This window comes from Diplotaxodon limnothrissa, linkage group LG4, assembly GCF_057381915.1.
Source record: "Diplotaxodon limnothrissa isolate DT_005_m linkage group LG4, D_limnothrissa_male_GT1.1, whole genome shotgun sequence".
In the NCBI taxonomy this organism is placed as follows: domain Eukaryota; kingdom Metazoa; phylum Chordata; class Actinopteri; order Cichliformes; family Cichlidae; genus Diplotaxodon; species Diplotaxodon limnothrissa.
Genome location: NC_140599.1, coordinates 3,041,063 through 3,058,484, shown reverse-complemented (window position 1 = coordinate 3,058,484; position 17,422 = coordinate 3,041,063). Strand labels below are relative to the sequence as shown.

At 40.6% G+C, this 17,422-nt stretch overlaps 1 protein-coding gene across 2 annotated transcripts; it reads left to right on the top strand.

Moving 5' to 3' along the window:
• The first annotated feature begins 372 nt into the window (after window positions 1-372).
• Window positions 373-15,198, top strand: LOC146633037 (phosphoribosyl pyrophosphate synthase-associated protein 2). 2 transcript variants are annotated; one of them, XM_085351955.1, is made up of 11 exons: window positions 373-458; window positions 2,950-3,110; window positions 3,907-3,959; window positions 9,129-9,195; window positions 9,284-9,456; window positions 9,589-9,704; window positions 10,516-10,571; window positions 10,763-10,911; window positions 11,008-11,078; window positions 13,656-13,802; window positions 13,870-15,198. In XM_085351955.1, the coding sequence occupies exons 2-11, from the start codon at window positions 3,028-3,030 to the stop codon at window positions 14,026-14,028; spliced, it is 1,074 nt and encodes a 357-aa protein (XP_085208081.1). In that variant the 5' UTR covers window positions 373-458; window positions 2,950-3,027; the 3' UTR covers window positions 14,029-15,198. The 2 variants fall into 2 exon arrangements, with proteins under 2 accessions (XP_085208081.1, XP_085208079.1); XM_085351953.1 differs by having other exon boundaries at window positions 10,763-11,078.
• Window positions 15,199-17,422: the final 2,224 nt, after the last annotated feature.

Below are 17,422 nucleotides of genomic sequence, written 5' to 3'. Positions count from 1 at the left end.
TTTTGAAAATCATGTGTCACTACGACAGCAGTACAGGTTGAGTTCAACATCTTCAGGAAATTCTGAAAATTAGCCAACCTCAGTTGTAGGCAATTTGAAACAAGATTTAGCGAATAAACATGAAGGAGAAATACAACATATTAATAAACCTCGCTGAAAAATGTATTCCGTTTAGCATTTTACATGTAATTGCGACTAATGATAAAAAAAATCGCTTGTCTCCAATAACTCGTCTTGTCTACGGGTTTTAAATGTAATATTTTTCAGAGTACTTGAATGCAGCCTAAGGCCGACCCTTTAGAATTTTCTAGTCTTTGATTGGTTGAGTCATACGTCCGTCAAAACCGAACCTCACAGTCTGTTCGAGTCAGGGGAACAGGTTGGAAAGAGCCCGACGGAGGCTCGTACAATCAAATACTGTTGGTTGCAGGTTGTAACCGGATCTAACACACAAGCTGGTGAGGAGTCGTGTTAGTTTTGCTTCATTTATTGGATTAAAAAAAAAAAAAGGTTGTGTTTTCTGCCTACCGTACAGACAGGCTTGCTTTCCGACGCGTGAAGAATCAACTCGCGCAGTCAGGAGCTTTGGCTTGCCAAGATTATGTGTTGAGCTATCGCGTTAGTACTTATGGTAACACAGTCTAGCCTAAAGCTATATCATGATGTTACAGCTATACATTTTGGTGGTAGCTGGGGTTGAATGGGCTGTTATTCCTCTACTTTCTTGTGTATAATAGTCATGCAGACACAGTTTCACCACGCAGCTTGACTTAACGTATTCATTCCAGAATAACAAATGGCATCATGCACTGTGAAATCCGACTAGCTTAGCAACACGAGGAAGCTAATGTCGTGACTGTTTGTACTGTTTATACCACCTATTACATGCTATAGAGGGACCTTATTAAACGTCGTGCACCTCTCAAAACAGTGTTTTGTATTTAAATAAATGGTTAATAGAGTGGTCGCATACATTTGGGTTTGTATTGACACTTCATTGTTTCCCAGTCTCTTTGCTTTCTCTATTGTTCTACAGTTGTAATATGCATGCACATGCAAACCTGTTTAATAAAAGCCTTTCCTGCTGCATATACTCCAAACTATAACCTTTTTTTGTTTCTAATGCATATGCAAGTCCTTTTATTCAGCAAGACAGACGTGTAAGGCACTGTGAAGAGAAGCATGAATTTTTAAGCTAAAAGTGGCATCTGAGTAGATGTGGATAGTGTTGTGTTTAAAAAAAAAAAGATAAGGAGCCCCCCCATAATAAAAGCTTATTCCCTTTTTGTTTAATTCTTACCTTAAAAAGAAAATATATTTATCATATTTTAACATAAACAAAGACAAGCAAATAAAATGAACAACAAACCACCTGTCCCAGTCCCACGCGTGGTAATCTGATACTCAAATTTAAATCAATTCAAAGTGCACACAAAAAACTGCATGGTTACCATTTACTGTCCTAAATGCTGCTGCAGCCACCACATTGGCCACATATTTCTCTTTCTCCTGGGCTGTTTGCCATTGTTTGTTTTATCCAGTGAGTGGGACACTGGGTCTTTTTCTGTTTTTTTTTCTTCCTTCTTTAATAATTGTGTTTTGGGGAACCAAAATTTTGAAATCATTAAATGTTACTTTGTTACATAATGTTAGTCTTCTAGACTTTGTACATTTAGATGTTTGGTATATTTTTATTGAAATGGTTTAACTTGGCGGGAGTTGCATATATTTGGATCATAGTTGTTATAAAACATGGATGCAACTTCTGTGATGTCAGCCATTGGTTTCTGAAGTCCTGTTCTTGAGATGCGTGTTGGTTGTAAAACAAAAACAAACAAAACCAAGCAGACTGTATGGATGAAAGCACTTGCTCATTGGCTAATGATTTGGAGCGGCCGTGGTTTGGGGGGTAGATCGTTGTCTACCAGTCGCTACCAAGTCTGGATGTCAAAATATCCTTGGGCAAGATAATGAACCCCCAGTTGCTTCCAGTGCAACTACTGGAGTGTGAGTATGTGTGCACATACGGCCGGCTGCAACCGGTTCAGATTGCCCCCCCCCCCCCCCCCCCCCCCCCGCCTGCTTCTGCCAGAGGTTTCTTCCTGTTAAAAGGGAGTTTTTCCTTCCCACTGTCGCCAAAGTGCTTGCTCATAGGGGGTCATGTGAGTGTTGGGGTTTTTCTCTAAATGTATTATTGTAGGGTCTACCTTACAATATAAAACGCCTTGAGGCGACTTGTTGTGATTTGGCGCTGTATAAATAAATTGAATTGAATTGCACATGTGAGACGGGCATAGAAAAAGGACCTTTGTGTGACTGGGTAAACGGGGCTTGCATTGCTAAGCTGTGGTATCTGCTTTCTGCAGGATCACATGATTCTTTGTGAGAGCCAATGTTGTTTTAACCATTATGCATTTTATTCATGATATTGTGGAAAAAAGGATTCTACCATGAATCCTACAGTGCTGTCGCTCAGTGGTGGAGGCTGCTGTTACCAGAAACTTGTTTAAATCCGTGAACATTAGTTTGCAGAGTGAGTGTCAGACTTCAGTAATTGTGAGAGTGGTGATTGCTGTGCATTGAAACTAAGCACTGTTCTCGATCATTTAAAAAGAGGGAAGTCTGGCAGTGACCACTAAACCATTTAGAAGAAAAATGGTTCCTGGACTTGACATCAGTAAAACGACAACGTTTTAGTTTTAAATCTAGGATTTATTCCATTATTTTTTCTGTCTATTTTTAATTTTCCTTGAGATTTCATAAAAAGTTTACATGTTAAGCTTGTAATCAATGTTACAAACTGAGGTGTTAAATGATGTTGCAGTCATTAAGTTTACAGGTGGCATTTTGACTGTACGTCTTTAAGGACTAAACCAAATCTGTTTCCTGTTTCCATTTTTTGGAGGACCTTTTTTTAAAGGAAGTAACCGCCCTCCTCTTTTGTTACAGGAAGGGCTCAGTGCAGCGTGGGTGCCCAGGGATCCACTGCCTGAGTGTGGGGAGAGCAGCGGCCGAGACCCCAGAGACATGAACCACACCAAGGGTGGCCTGGTCATCTTCACCGCCAACTCGCACCCCTCGAGCCGTGAGCTGGGCAAGAGGATTGCAGAGTAAGTTCTTAGACATGCACTCAGACACACAAAGCAAGACGGGTTATTTTAGAGTCAAAGCCCATACACGTCCTCCAGGAGAATCTCGGTCTCCTTTCTTTTGTCTCATATGGTAAAAAAGGGACATTTAAACTCACATGTGTCAAGAAGACATGTTTTGCTCTTGCTTCTTCTGTTTAACATGTGTGTTTATTGATAGCATGAGCCTACATACGCAGTCCTTATGTGCTGTCTTTTCTGTTTTTAGCCACCTTCCCGAAACAACAGGATGATTGTCCTGCCCACCTTCCCTGTCACCAGCTCATCAAATACGCTTAACTCCCATCATTGCATAAACCTTTAAAAAAGGAACCGTTTTCTAATTAAAAGGGAGATAAAAGACTCAAAAGACAGCTGTCTGCAGAGCTAAACTAATAATGGGTAAAGGGTGTGTAGCCTCATTTTAACAGAACGTGTGTGGTTGCTTTGTTAGTGTTTCATCATGTTCTGTGTAAACCGAAAATTCCTACAGTCCAAACGTACTTTAAATGCACAGAGTCCAAACCTGGACTGCACAAGGACATCTGAGTCTGCATGTGTTTATAGAACAAACAGTGTTTGGCTGCTTTAGTGGACACTAAATACCTCACTGTGCACCAGGATGTAAACACTGCTTCTTATTGCATTTCCAAATGAATAGTACATTTTTTAAATGTTATACATATATTTGGTTGTGGGTTGTTTTTTTAAAAATTCATTTTTTTGTTTCAACTTTAAACAAACTTATTAACTGTTGTTTTGTCATTTTCTTTCTCAGGCGTTTAGGGGTGGAGCTTGGCAAGGTGCAGGTGTACCAGGAAGCTAACAGAGGTAAGCTCATATAATAATACATGCTACAAGATTCTTTAAAAACAATCATTTAGTGTCTTCCTAGTTTAAAGCTGTAGCAGCTAGAAAATGCTTAAATGAAAAGATTCTATTTGGAAATAGCTCTGCGAGTAATGAATGCTGAGAATGAGGTTCCAGTGAAAACCTCTATAAAGGCAGAGTACAGGAGTTATAGAAGAGTTGGGAACGCATCATCTGCATAAAAAAGAATATTATATGTAGCTCACTGCTTTGTCGATTAACAAAAATTATATCTGCAACTGTTTTGGAACAAAATTAATTCTCTGGGCTTTTGACAATTAGATGACCAGGTAAAAATGGGCGGTGGACATTGATGTGATGGACAACAACAACCTAAATGAAAATACATGGCAGAGTAATAAGTGCTGGGGAATGCTGTTAGCTGCGGCTGTAATTCCAAATACATGAAGCTTACAGCCTTCTGGTGCCGTCTCGGCTCTATCACACAAACCTCATCCGAACTAAAGCGGACGAGATCGTGTAAATTGCAAACTGAAAAATGATTTCTAGTTTTACTGTGTTTGTCATCAGGTTACCTTAACTTCAAAGTTAAAGCTTCATGTTCTTTGAATTCTTTCAAGTCTGTTGTAAAGTGTATGATATGTAGTGTCGTGACATTTTTTATTAGTATTATTCAATCCTTCTCACCCACCAACAGTTAGTACTGCCATCCTATATTTAATATCTCAAACGTTTAGAAACAAAGTCTTTGATTTTTGTACAAAAACTTCCTTTAATCAGCTGCAAGTCACACGATTTAGGTTTCTTGAAAAAAAATGTTCCCCTTAAAAAGTGACAAATTTTTATGGAACATACTATATAAGTGTTTCTGCTTGTATTTGTGGAGTTTTCTCCTTGTACATTTAATAAAATGCTTCAAAAGTGTAGGTTTAAATTTATCGTTGAGCTTGTGAGAGCGTTTAAAGCAGAAACTGAAACACTTCTTGTTCCCCTTTCATGACAGCAGTGCTAGACACAAGGTCACCGTTTCAACTGAGTCTGTTCCTGTTGCAAATAAATTTCCTCTTAGAAGATCACAACCGTCCACTGGGCTTGTACTGGGCTTGTACTGGGCCATGACTGTGCTGACTTTTAAAAGTTTCTAAGCAGTAGAACGCGAAGCATTTCGCATTATTCACCACTGGAACAGTTTCTCTCATTACTGGTGTTTGGGAATGGGTTTGACAGGGTTCGTACGGGTGCTTGAAATCCTTGAAAATGCATAATTGAATTTTCAAGGATTTGAAAAGTGCTTGAATTTCAGATGTGGTGCTTAAAAGTGCTTGACAGTGTAGCTGTATTTCATTCACCACAAATAACTATCTGATTGAATAGTTTTCTTATCAGATATAAAAATAAAATGAGTCACAAAATGTAAAAGAAAAATTTCCCCGCCTGGCTGCCTTACGTCTGTTTCAACGTGTGACCCCGCCCCTCCCTCGGACAGTCGGGGATGAGTGCGCTAACATACCTGTAGGCTGCTGTTTTAATGAGTGTTTGATGGAAAACAACAATGGCGGAGTTTGCGCTCTCCAGCATGATAGGTGAGTCCTAGTAAATAATTTTCCAGTACGTGTACGTTACACATGCTATTTTTTAAAATTATGATTATTATTATTTTGCTATCAAACTCGCTGGAGAAATGATTGGAACGCACTGAGTGTGATGCAGTATGGCAGCGCTGTTATGGAATATGCTGTGAACTTAGCTAACGTTACTTAACATTAGCCCGATGCATAACTAGCTAACTTAGGCTTTCTGATTAACCCTCTGGGGTTGACGGAGCCAAAGTCTCCATTTCAACTTGGGTCAACGTGCGGACTTCAAACTACATACCAGTGTTTAAACTGTGTTGATAGGCCACGTAAAACCGGTGTTTGTTTGTTTGTTTGTTTTTTTCTGAATAAAACAGCTGTTTACTCCGGAAGAAACGATAAAAACAGCGTTTTCTAAGGAGAGCGCTAGCAAACACGCTTTGCTTCTGAGTGAAAAAAGAAAAGGAAAAAACACTCCTTCCCTATTGGTGGAAAAATGTACCATGTCGACCAATCAAAAAATGATATGGCAACATGTGGCATCTGGTTGTTTGGGAGGAGACGGAAGCTTTAGGAGTGACAGAGAGCGAGAGAGCGAGAGTTTTGATACTGAGAGGTTTGTGACGTTTGCCGTGTTTGGAGTCTCAGGTTAGTGTGTTGTCTTGTGTAGTTAGTGTGTAGTCGTTGTTTTGTTTTGTGTGTCAGTTCTACTAGTGAACAGTTGCTGCCTTAAAGCCGCCAAAGGCAGACTGCAGTGTAAACGCTGAGTGACACAGCTGCTGTCAGACCTGCAGGTTTATCCCTGAGCTGTTCTCATGTGTTATAGTGACACAAACTATTTTTTGGAGTTGCATAAATAATTTCTGTGCCTTCTTATTTGATGCAGAACACTTGATTGTTCTATATAACCACATAACTTTGTTGTTTGCAAAACTTGTGCGTATTTTTTAAAAATGTAAAATTTCTATTTTCATTTCAAGTTATGAAAATGATTCGTTAAACATGTTTGTGGTTTTTACAGTCAAAAATATCACTTTCTACTCGTATTTTACATTTTGTCTGAATTTAGATAAATTGTGCTGACACATTATGTCAAAATGAGAAAATAACAGATTGGCAAGATAAACAGTTTTTAAAGGTGAAATATAGAGGCCAAATCAAAAGTAGTCAAAAACAGCCAGTTAAACCCTGGACACCAGCTTTTTGGAGTATTTGAAATAATGGTAATATGAGTGATCCATGTGGTTTTATTGGGAATTAACTTAAAAAACAAACAAATATCTGTCTCCTATTTCTTGTCACACAGGAAAGAAGCATCAATATCTGATGAGAAGACTTATTTATTTCTTTTTTGTTTTCCAACAGGAGAATCTAACAAGTTGATTTGTTCACATCTTAATTTTTAAGTGAAATGTGCATTTTGAGTTTATACACGATAAGGCGACCGTTTCCTTTTGCAGTATATTTGTGTTGTACGTTTTTCTATGTCTTAACAAAAGGGGAACAAAGGTGTTTAAGTTCACCTGGGATGATTTGTTTTAATGTTCACATGGTCTTACTGAGGTGATGCGAATTGAAGCATGCATTCTTTTTTTTTTTTTTGGCGGGAGGGAGGGGGCTGGAAAAGCTTGAAAATGGACCTTGAAAGTGCTTAAAAAGTGCTTGAATTTGACCCTGAAAAGGCACTTGGTACTAACCAATAATACTAACCAATAAAGAAAGTGGCCCTGTGTCAAGTTGTTAGCCCAGCAAGAAAAGCTGAAGCTGTCACTCAAGTTATTCCCCCAGCTGCAACCTTTATGTCATTTATCCTTTTTATTTTTATAACAAACAAACTAATTACAAAACTTACAACATACAGCAGCCAGGTCAGCACATATCATACCAAAATAATAATATAAAAGAAATGCTTCATGTTTTTACATACGTCCTCAGAGGGAACAAAACCGTGACAAACAAAAAAAAGTGTTTCTCAGAATCTGCGTTCCTTCGTGGCGTCAGATCGTCCCTGCAAGAGAGTTTTCGGTATCGTCAGTTAGCCTGGCCAGCAGCATGTTCATATGAATCGCAGTCAGCCTTGTACCTGGATCGCTGTACTCTGGTGTTTGGAAATATTAGGCATTACTGTTGGTCCCCCAGTAGGCATATTCCTGGTGACACTGTTGTAACATTGTAATCTTATTTTCCAAAATGGGAAAATGCATTTAGAGTCCCAGATTGTATAACGCTTTCTGGTTCTGCTTGACATTTCCAGCATATGTTATTGGTAAGTAGAAACCTAGATGCAATAAAGTAAAATCTGTGTACCATCTTATTTTCCTCTAGTTCTAACCATGATTTCTGTACATAAATCACCTGTATTGTGTTTTCCCTTTGTAAGCCATTGTTTCCAGTAAACAGTTTTCCCAACACAGACAGAAGGGTTGAACCATAATGAGGAATACGGCTGTTTAAAACGTGACACCATGTGCACCTCCCTCCATAAATGCATGGCGTTGAATTTATGGAGGGAGATATATTGCATATCTGAGGGCTGTGCTGCTACTGTACAACATGCTGTGTAGTGACGCAGCTAAACCCCTTTACAAGCTTTTTTTTAGTCCAGCATTAGGATACAATTGCAAATAACAATCTGTAGCTACTTTACTATGTTAGTTTCTTCTAATAATACTACTAATAATAAATAACTGCATCATGGGCATATTAAAAATGCAAATTCCATAACCTTAAATTTCCATATTTACTCAACTTACACTAATATATGGATCTAATGTTGAAACACGTTGCATTTTATTACCTCTTTTGTGACACATGATGGAGACCTGATTGTGTCCTTGAGACCTGTGTGTTTAAATGAAAGCACGAAGTACAAACATTAAGATGGACTGCTACACATTAAAATGACACATTATACGTAACAAATTAAGAAAACATGAGTAGTTGCAGACAGACTTGAAATATTGTAGCTTGTTCCATTTATACACAGCAAAGTATTTAATCCAGTTTTTCTCAGTTCAGCTGACAGTGTGGTAACAGTAACGGAGATTTAACGGTGTAATGGTTTAACATGTCCGGAGGGGTTGTGTTTCTTTCTTAGTGTGTAGTAGGGATATGTGTGACTCAGGAGTTGTTGCTGCTCTGGCTCATCAGCTCCTACAATGTTAACAAGCAAAGCTTTGACATAAATGAGCAGTTGTATGCGATTGTAGCAATGCTCAACCACGCTCTTCGTGGTCGGTGTAACATTTCTATGACCAGCCTTTGTGTTCTCGTTAGAATGTTTTTCTTACTTTTAGATTAGTCCACTACTCTTATTTTTCCTTCTCCTTAAAATGACCGATCGGTTGGTCATCAGCAGCAGACCTGGTCTGCATATAAAACGTGGGCGTAGCTCTCAGGTGTGGAAAGTATTTTGTTTTCTCATCTGTTTTTCCTGGGAAGCACATTTTTGGAATGCTAGTGTCTACGATTTAGGACAGTGAGGGTGGAGGTGGCTTTGTAGGGGGCGTGTACCGGTGAGGCTCAGTGCATGTTTGTGTGCGCGCACATTCTCTCTCTGCTCTTTCCTTCTCACATCCGCTTTTTGTTTCCATAGAAACGCGGGTACAGATCCAAGAGTCGGTGCGAGGCAAAGATGTCTTTGTCATCCAAACGATGTCAAAGTAAGAGAGAAGACAAATATTTATTTGGACGTTTCCCCAGAAACGTGTCCCTCACGTGTAATCGTCTGCTTGTCTCTCTGCACTTCAGGGACGTGAACACCACCATAATGGAGATGCTGATCATGGTGTACGCATGCAGGACGTCCTGCGCCAAAAGCATCACGGGCGTTCTCCCCTACTTCCCCTACAGCAAGCAGTGTAAGATGAGGAAGAGGGGCTCCATCGTGTCCAAGCTTGTTGCATCAATGATGTGTAAAGCTGGTGAGTCTGTCCCTTTAAAGCACTCAAGAAGAAGACAGGACACTATTCAATGTCACATATCGTAGTATTTCAAATACATGATCTGTACAAACCACAGACATGTTACAAGCTGACATGACCATGTTTGTGTAGGCCTCACCCACCTCATCACCATGGACCTCCATCAGAAAGAGATCCAAGGCTTCTTCAACATCCCAGTGGACAATTTGAGAGCCTCCCCGTTTCTGCTGCAATATATCCAGGAAGAGGTCATTTCTAAAAACAGATGTGACACACACGCCTCATTTCTATCACTTTTATTGTTTCTAGTCTTAACTTTAACAAATTTGATGCTTTTTTGATACTTTTCTACATTAGTTCATCTCTTGTGTGTCATTTTAGCTCCTCTCCCTTTAAGCTTACTTCTGATTGGCTGACTCGGGTGGGAGCAGGTGGGAGGGGCTTCTGTGCCCGAGATGGCCACGTTTTCCTTACTAATTTCATTCGTAAACAAAAGCCAGTCTGAAGGGATTAGCTGTATTTTCCTGACATCGTTCTTTGACACTTGCACCACATCTAGCATGAGCATCCACCCAGTTACAGTGTTCATATTAGCCAGGCTGTTTTGCTGACGTTAGGGGCTCTCTGCCTGCTATTACATACAAAATCAGTTTAGTAAATGGGAACAAGGTCCAAAGCTACCTGGTCCAGTGTAATATTGCAGAGCACCATCACACCTGAAACACCATCACTTCTGCTGGAAGTAGCACATGGACAAAGGTCACCTTATACAACAAAGAAACTTGTTTTGAACTTTCTTTAAACAGACCAGTTTGTCCATTTTTATACTGGGATATTATTTAGGATGTAATTTAAATTTAGGAGTCTGTAACCTGCAGTACACACCTGCTAAACTATCTATCCAGGCATGCCTGCTGACACCTGGATATGAACATATATTAAACACGTAGAGAAACAAAGAAGCTTGATATTCTTGCTTGCTGAGTTCTGATTGGATAAGCTATTGTGTGCTTAACCGTATCTAACTCTGACCTCAGTTTTGTGTCTCCTCCCCCTCAGATCCCCGACTACCGAAACGCTGTGATTGTTGCCAAGTCGCCAGCTTCTGCCAAAAGGTAGGCTCATCTCCTCTCGTCTGTACGAAGTCGCCTTTATCTGTGTTACCATTGCTGATGAGGCCAGCTTGTTCCTCACTTCCTTTTTGTAGTGCTTTTATTTTTGTCACAGTGTGACATGAGTTCAGGCTGGTTTCTGTGTGTCTTGTATTGGAGTAAGTTGTGAAGCGCTGCTGACTTGGTGTGCGCAGGGCTCAGTCGTTCGCCGAGCGGCTGCGTCTGGGTATCGCAGTGATCCACGGAGAAGCTCAGGACGCCGAATCAGACCAAGTAGACGGCCGACATTCCCCACCCACCGTCAAGACCACCGGAGCCATTCACCCCAGCATGGAGATACCATGTAATGCACGCACACTTGCAAAGAACTCATCACACGCAGGACTTTGTGCACCCCGTATGAATCACAGCAGGACTCACTGTCTGTGTTCCCTTCCAGTGTTGATCCCTAAAGAGAAGCCCCCCATCACTGTGGTGGGAGACGTCGGAGGACGCATCGCCATCATAGTGGTGAGAGATGACGCACAGTTTCTGAATTTTGGGATGTCAATGTAGACAATATGTCAAATCGACCCACTTGAAAATGTGTGTGAGTGAAAGTGGCTGCAGGAAACTGAGGCAGCACTTTGAGAAGTCGGTCAGCAGTACCTGCAGCCATAATGAGTTCACAGTAACAGTGAGAGTTAGTAGTTTGCTGAGAGGATGTAGCTGTGAGCTTCCTGACAACTTCCTGACTCGTGGTGGCTGCTCCCTCCAATTAATCAACAGTCTAACAAAAAAGCCCCAAACGAACACGAACATGATCAGCATGAACTGCTGTGAGGAAAAGTCCTTTAATTACTTCAAAATGAAATCCACCCTTTCACTCGCTGAATCCTTTTTGAGGTGAACCAGCATTAGATGTAAGCACAGCGTTACCATTAGCAGTCATCTCGTTTTCACAAAGACTGAGAGGAAACTGTGAGAAAGCGAGTCTAGCCAATCAGGAGTCGTCTCTGTGGTGCAGTAGTTAGTATGAAAGTGTGTCACTTATAGATTTATTAGTCATAAGTGATTAGAAAACACACTCAAACACACCTGAATGGTGACTTTGCCCTAAACTAAAGTTTAAAGCATGTTGATCTCTGTCACACATTACACAGCTTCATTAATCTGTGTCTGTTTACTCATACCAGTCCCAGCACTCGACAAATACCCTGATAACTCCTGCTATGAACACAGTTAGCCAAGTACAGTTACATTTTATATATATGTATATTTTAAACTGTCATGCATCAGTGCCTCAGCACACGATGCTGATCCTGTCCTTGTGTGACTGCTGGTTGGATCTCTCGGGGCAGAGGTGGGACAGCCTCCATGTTTCCCTCACAGAATATATTTCTATTAACCCTTTAGAGCCGGTCAGAGCAGCACGCTCCGTTTTGCATAACTATTTTTAAATCCCGGTAGCTCTGCAACCACGTAAGCTAGCGCAATAGTTTTATTTGCATATGAAACCGGAGGAGTTGTACTTACATCTGATCCCATCAGCTTGTCCTTGGTCACAGTTTCCTTCCACATACAGCTTTGCAAAAGCTGCATAAAAAGCAGCAACAAAAACATAATATTCCAGAAACACGCTTCGCCGATCCGATCAGCTGTTTGTAACACTTCCTACGTCCATCAGCGTGAACTATCGCATGTCCGCCATGACCTGCCCGAAACCGGAAGTGACGTCATTTTGCGGAAATGTAGTTTTTTACCATCAGGGCCTCATGAGCCTATACTGGTGTTTTTAAAAGTTATCTTTGACTTTATGACTTCCTGTGTCGTTTCTGGGATGCTTCATATTGCACTGCTGGAAATAGTTTATTTTGATGCATATGCTGCTTTTTTGCAAATTTGCATTATAATATTTATTTTCGTTTTTCCTGCAGTGTATAGAAATTGGTGTATTTCAAAAATAAAACTAAGAAGACACTCAAAATAAATTTCCTGTGGTGGGAAACTAGTTTGTGTAACTTTTTTGTATTTACAGTTTTGAGGCATAAGCCTCTTAAATTTCTCTAACTAGAAATATATGTTAAAAAAATAAAAATTTTTTTTATTTTTTTGTAGTTTTTTGCAATTTATGTAATTACTATGCACTTAATGCATGCATATTATTAATATTTGGGCTATAATGGTTGTATTGATGTATAGCAACTTGAAATGCTCCTAAAAATGGCTCCACAGCATGTAAAAATATAATATAAGCTCTGGCAGACTTGGTTCTATGGTAGGTCTTAAAGGGTTAATGATTCTTGGAGTGCCAGCTCACTCACTCACAGGTCTTTCATACAAACATGAAGTTGAATTCAGTCACACTGGTAATCTGCAGAAATTGGCCTCTAAAGACTAGCAGGACAAAGAGGAGATAGCTGCACAGCTGTTACAGTAACATGTTTCCATAACGTAACATTAAATCTTGTGATTTTGCTCATTTTTGTCCTGTCGAACTGAACTGTCTGGGTGTGGGTCGACTCTTTCACTCAGTCAGAAAAGGAGGAATGTTGTTGAGTAATGTGGAAAATGATCCCGCTCCTCTGTGCCCTGAACGAGCAGTTTTGAAACCTTGGTATATATCAGTACAGACCGGGCTTGATGACCATTAGAACAGCTTCTGGGTGTTTTCCAAAGATTAGCCCCAGTAAGCTGCGTAGTCGCTAACTGACGCAAACTCAGACATTTTGTTCTATAAGCAGGTCTGAAGTATGAGGAACAAGCTTTACCTGCAGTAGGTGTCCCAGGTGGAAAACGCTCAGTGAGAATTTGATTCTTTTCTTTGTCATATTTCAGTAAACTGCAGTTCTGGATGGGTGTGAGTGTGCAAATCAGTTCTAAAACTGATCATTAATTGGAGCACTAGAAGATTTACTGAATGTAAGTTTCCGGAACAAATTACCGATGATGTTAACGTAAAAATAAAAGTTCAACATCCATATGGGAAGAACTGAGAGAGGAGGGTGAGCTAGGCAAAATTACTGCGCCGCATCAGGAACACCGAAAGGAGGTTGGGTGGGGCGGACTGTCCTCAGCACGTTTAAAACCATGCCCGTTTGTCCCCAGGATGACATCATCGATGATGTGGACAGCTTCGTGGCAGCAGCGGAGACGCTGAAGGAAAGAGGGGCCTACAAGATTTTTGTCATGGCGACACACGGCCTCCTCTCCTCAGACGCCCCCAGGTTCATAGAGGAGTCGGCAATCGATGAGGTGAGTCGTCGTTCTTAGGCTTCCGTCAGCATGGCCGCCTCCTCCTCACGTGTGTCATTGTCTCCAGGTGGTGGTGACCAACACGATTCCCCACGAACTCCAGAAGCTCCAGTGTCCAAAGATCAAGACGGTGGACATCAGCATGATCCTGTCAGAGGCCATCCGCCGCATCCACAACGGAGAGTCCATGTCCTACCTGTTCCGCAACATCGGAGTGGACGACTGAATAACCTGTCTCACTCTCTCTCACACACACACACACACACACACACACACACACTTTGCCTTCTCAGTCCTCTCCTGATACATAGATGAACGATGAGCGTAGTCAGCACCCTGAAGTGCTACCTCTATCATAACATACGAATATGAATGCTAACCTGTCCTTTGATTGCAGCTGAAGGATGTGGTGACTGAACACACACTCTCATGCATGCGTATCTAAGCACACCTAGTTTTGTTCATAGCTTTGACCAAACACACACACTCTCTGATTAGTGTCCCCAGTGGATATTAAGGGATTACTGCCGAGCTCTCCGGTGGCTGCGCTCCACACGCCTCAGTTCCTTTTGTCTCGTATCTTTCCCCCATAGAAATGATGTCGAGGTTAAATCAGCTCATGTTAGCACTCGTTTGTTAGCACTGAATGTGTCTGATGTTATTAGTAAAGGAGATTGTACTGATAATGTCGGTGCCTTCCACAGGACACAACACACAGGCCTTCGCTGCTCTTTTACACCTCGCCCTCGTTAGCAACTCTGGAATATACGCTTCACAGCTAATGACCACATGTTGTGCATGTTCAAATCCAAATGTGTGTTTGATTATTTCTGTGGTGTCTGAATGTGCAACTAACACGGCTCATTTCGACTGGTCCCAGCAGCCATACGTCTGAGTGGATGCCATAGTGTTTAGATGTTAATCTGGTGTCAAATCTACTAAATGCTAATGTTGACCTGCGTTTAACAGGAAGTCTTTGGATCTTGATAATTGGATGTTCCATTTAATGACAGTAAGTCATCCATGTAAATGTGCCATCATCTCAATACTTAGTGTTGAATATTTGTTCGTGTCACAAATAAACAGGGCTCTGGATGATTAAAACCTGACGCTCCAGTTCCAGATTTAAAGTGCAGTCAGTCTCTGGTTAGAAGTTTGAGGTTGTTCTTCATAAACTGGAAATCTTCCATTGTTAGATCCCTGTGAGGGAGACTGAAGAAGTTTGTTTCAACACATTGTCCAAGTTTAAATAAAACTTCAAACTGTGGCTAAAACAGGAAAAATGCATTTTTCTGACTAGCAAAACTTGACTGAAGCGGGTCTTTGTCACTTTATCAGATGCTCCCAAAATGTTTTGTATTTATTTTCTGGATTTAATATGAATAAAGATAACCTATGAAAGGAAAATGTCTTCTGCTGTGGTGGTTTGTAGCTTCATAACTGGGACCGTGTTTGCTTGAAAGCATGAAATGCTGTTTCCATATTAACCTCCCAGGACCTGGCGTCCACATATGTGGACATCACATTTTGGGACGTCGAGACCAAAATACGTAATTTTTCTCTACAAGAGCCTGATATCCACCTACGAGGACATCATGCTGCCACTGTTCTACCAAAATTTGAAACAAATGTCCTCATATGTGGATCTCATTATTTTAGGTAAAAAAAAAAAATTGGTAATTCTTTGTTTTTACATTCTTTTGGTCCCAATTAACCCAAATAGCAAAGAAAAATTATAAATGCTGCCATGAAAGAGTTCAGGTCTTAGGAGGTTAATGTAGTAATATTACACTTAATGTCATTACTGTTTTATCTAAGTGGACTGGATGAAACCAAATGAGTCCGGACATATTGTTGAAATATCTGTTTAATGTAACTACAATCATATACTGTATTTAAAGGATGGAATATTGATGATGTCACCCATCGGTTTGTACAATGCTGCGAACTTTAAGTAGACATACAGATACTAGTGTTAAAAATAGTCCAGTAAAAGCTGAAGCACTGATTCAACCTCTTAAGTAAAAGTGATAAAGTACAGGCTCTGAAATGTACCTGTGTGCAAAGCTAGCTGAACCTTGTGCTATTTTATGTAATAATAAAATAATATCAGTAGATATGAAAGCAAACTTTATTTCACTCAAATTTTTAATTCTAATAAAGGTACTTTGAATGAGTTAAGTCGAACATGAGCAGAAAAATGGAAAATCGCTCTGCTGTCTGACGCCTACGTCGCAGACCTGACTTTGCCTTTGAACGGAAATAAAGGGAAGAGGTCAAAGTGGATTCAGCAGGTGGGAACCCTAAAATCAGTTGATTTTCAGGAGATTTTCTTAATGTGCAAGCTGTGATCAGCTGATTTGGGCTACTACTGCTCTGAGGGTCACTGCTGTTTGTGGATTTACACAACTGAAATGAACAAGATGTCAGCAGATGTTTCCTGAGGCGTCCTGGCTGGTTTCCATCCTCTACACGATGTTTATGCTGTCTTTAAATTAGACAGAATAACGTTGGTCAGTATCATCAGCTTAACTTCACTTACACTTGATGCAACCTCACTCTGACCATGAAACCACTGTGCACCAGTCACACACTGCTCTTTACTTTAAACCCATCACAGTACAGAAAGTAACCTCTTTATCCTGCACTAACCTGCAGAGGACTTTCATGTTACCTTTGAATAGTCTCAGTTTGATTTGCTCCAGTTTGAGAATATGTCACATGTCACCCAATATCTGATTTAAAAACATGAGGACTTACATGTAAGCTTTAAATTTCCACTGAACAGTCCTTAAATCTAACCTCTTCTTCCTCTGCCCGTCTTTCTTTCTCCATCTCTGAGTGAAGTTAGCTCTCCTTCTTTTCTCTCCGTCTGAAATAGAGTAGCTGGACCTTCAGCTAGCATCACACTGTGACAAACTGCACACAAACTGTTTGTGTGATTGGTGATGTTTCTTGTGCTGATAGAAAAGTTGCATTTGAATTGACCTGATACTCAAAAACATCACTCCCTTTATGATCACTCCTCTTTTGTAGCGCTAGCTACACTGATGTAGACGCTTCTTCATGAGGAAGTTGCACTGCTTGCAACCATTCAACAGGCCTCTCCTGCTTTGTCTACTTTGCTTGGGAGCCATAATTTTACATCATAAAACCACACTGTATTAAACTAGATGTGAAATTAGCAACTGAAAGTTTTTAGGAAAGTGTTTACTAAGGTGATTAAAAACAAAATACTCATGATCACGTTCTCCACAGACTTCTATACAACTGCATGCGATTCTGCAACTATTCTGCTGGCCATTACCAAAAGTGCCTGTTTAAGGGGTTTCAACATGTTGGCTTCACTTTTCAGACTCTGAGGTAAAACAGCTTCATTGAAGCAGGGGGTGAATTGAGGTATTGAGGTAATTCTCAGTATTTCTTCCATCATACCTGCATACAGCTGCTGCTAAATGGAAGGTGCATCCAGAGCATCAAGAAATCCCCCTTGAAGCCTGAGGCCATTGTGTTGCCCTTCTTCTTCCTCCAGTACTCTGAGAGAACAGTTAGCTAGAGGTTGGGGAAGTCCATCCATCCATCCATTCGCTTCCGCTTATCCTTTTCAGGGGCGCTGGAGC

Bases quoted from the DNA above. Each gene is read 5' to 3' on its own strand.
- LOC146633037 (XM_085351953.1), top strand. From the start codon at position 3,028: ATGAACCACACCAAGGGTGGCCTGGTCATCTTCACCGCCAACTCGCAC. The intron at 9,196-9,283 runs GTAAGAGAGAAG...TCTGCACTTCAG, and splicing joins GTCATCCAAACGATGTCAAA to GGACGTGAACACCACCATAA. The intron at 9,457-9,588 runs GTGAGTCTGTCC...ATGTTTGTGTAG, and splicing joins ATCAATGATGTGTAAAGCTG to GCCTCACCCACCTCATCACC.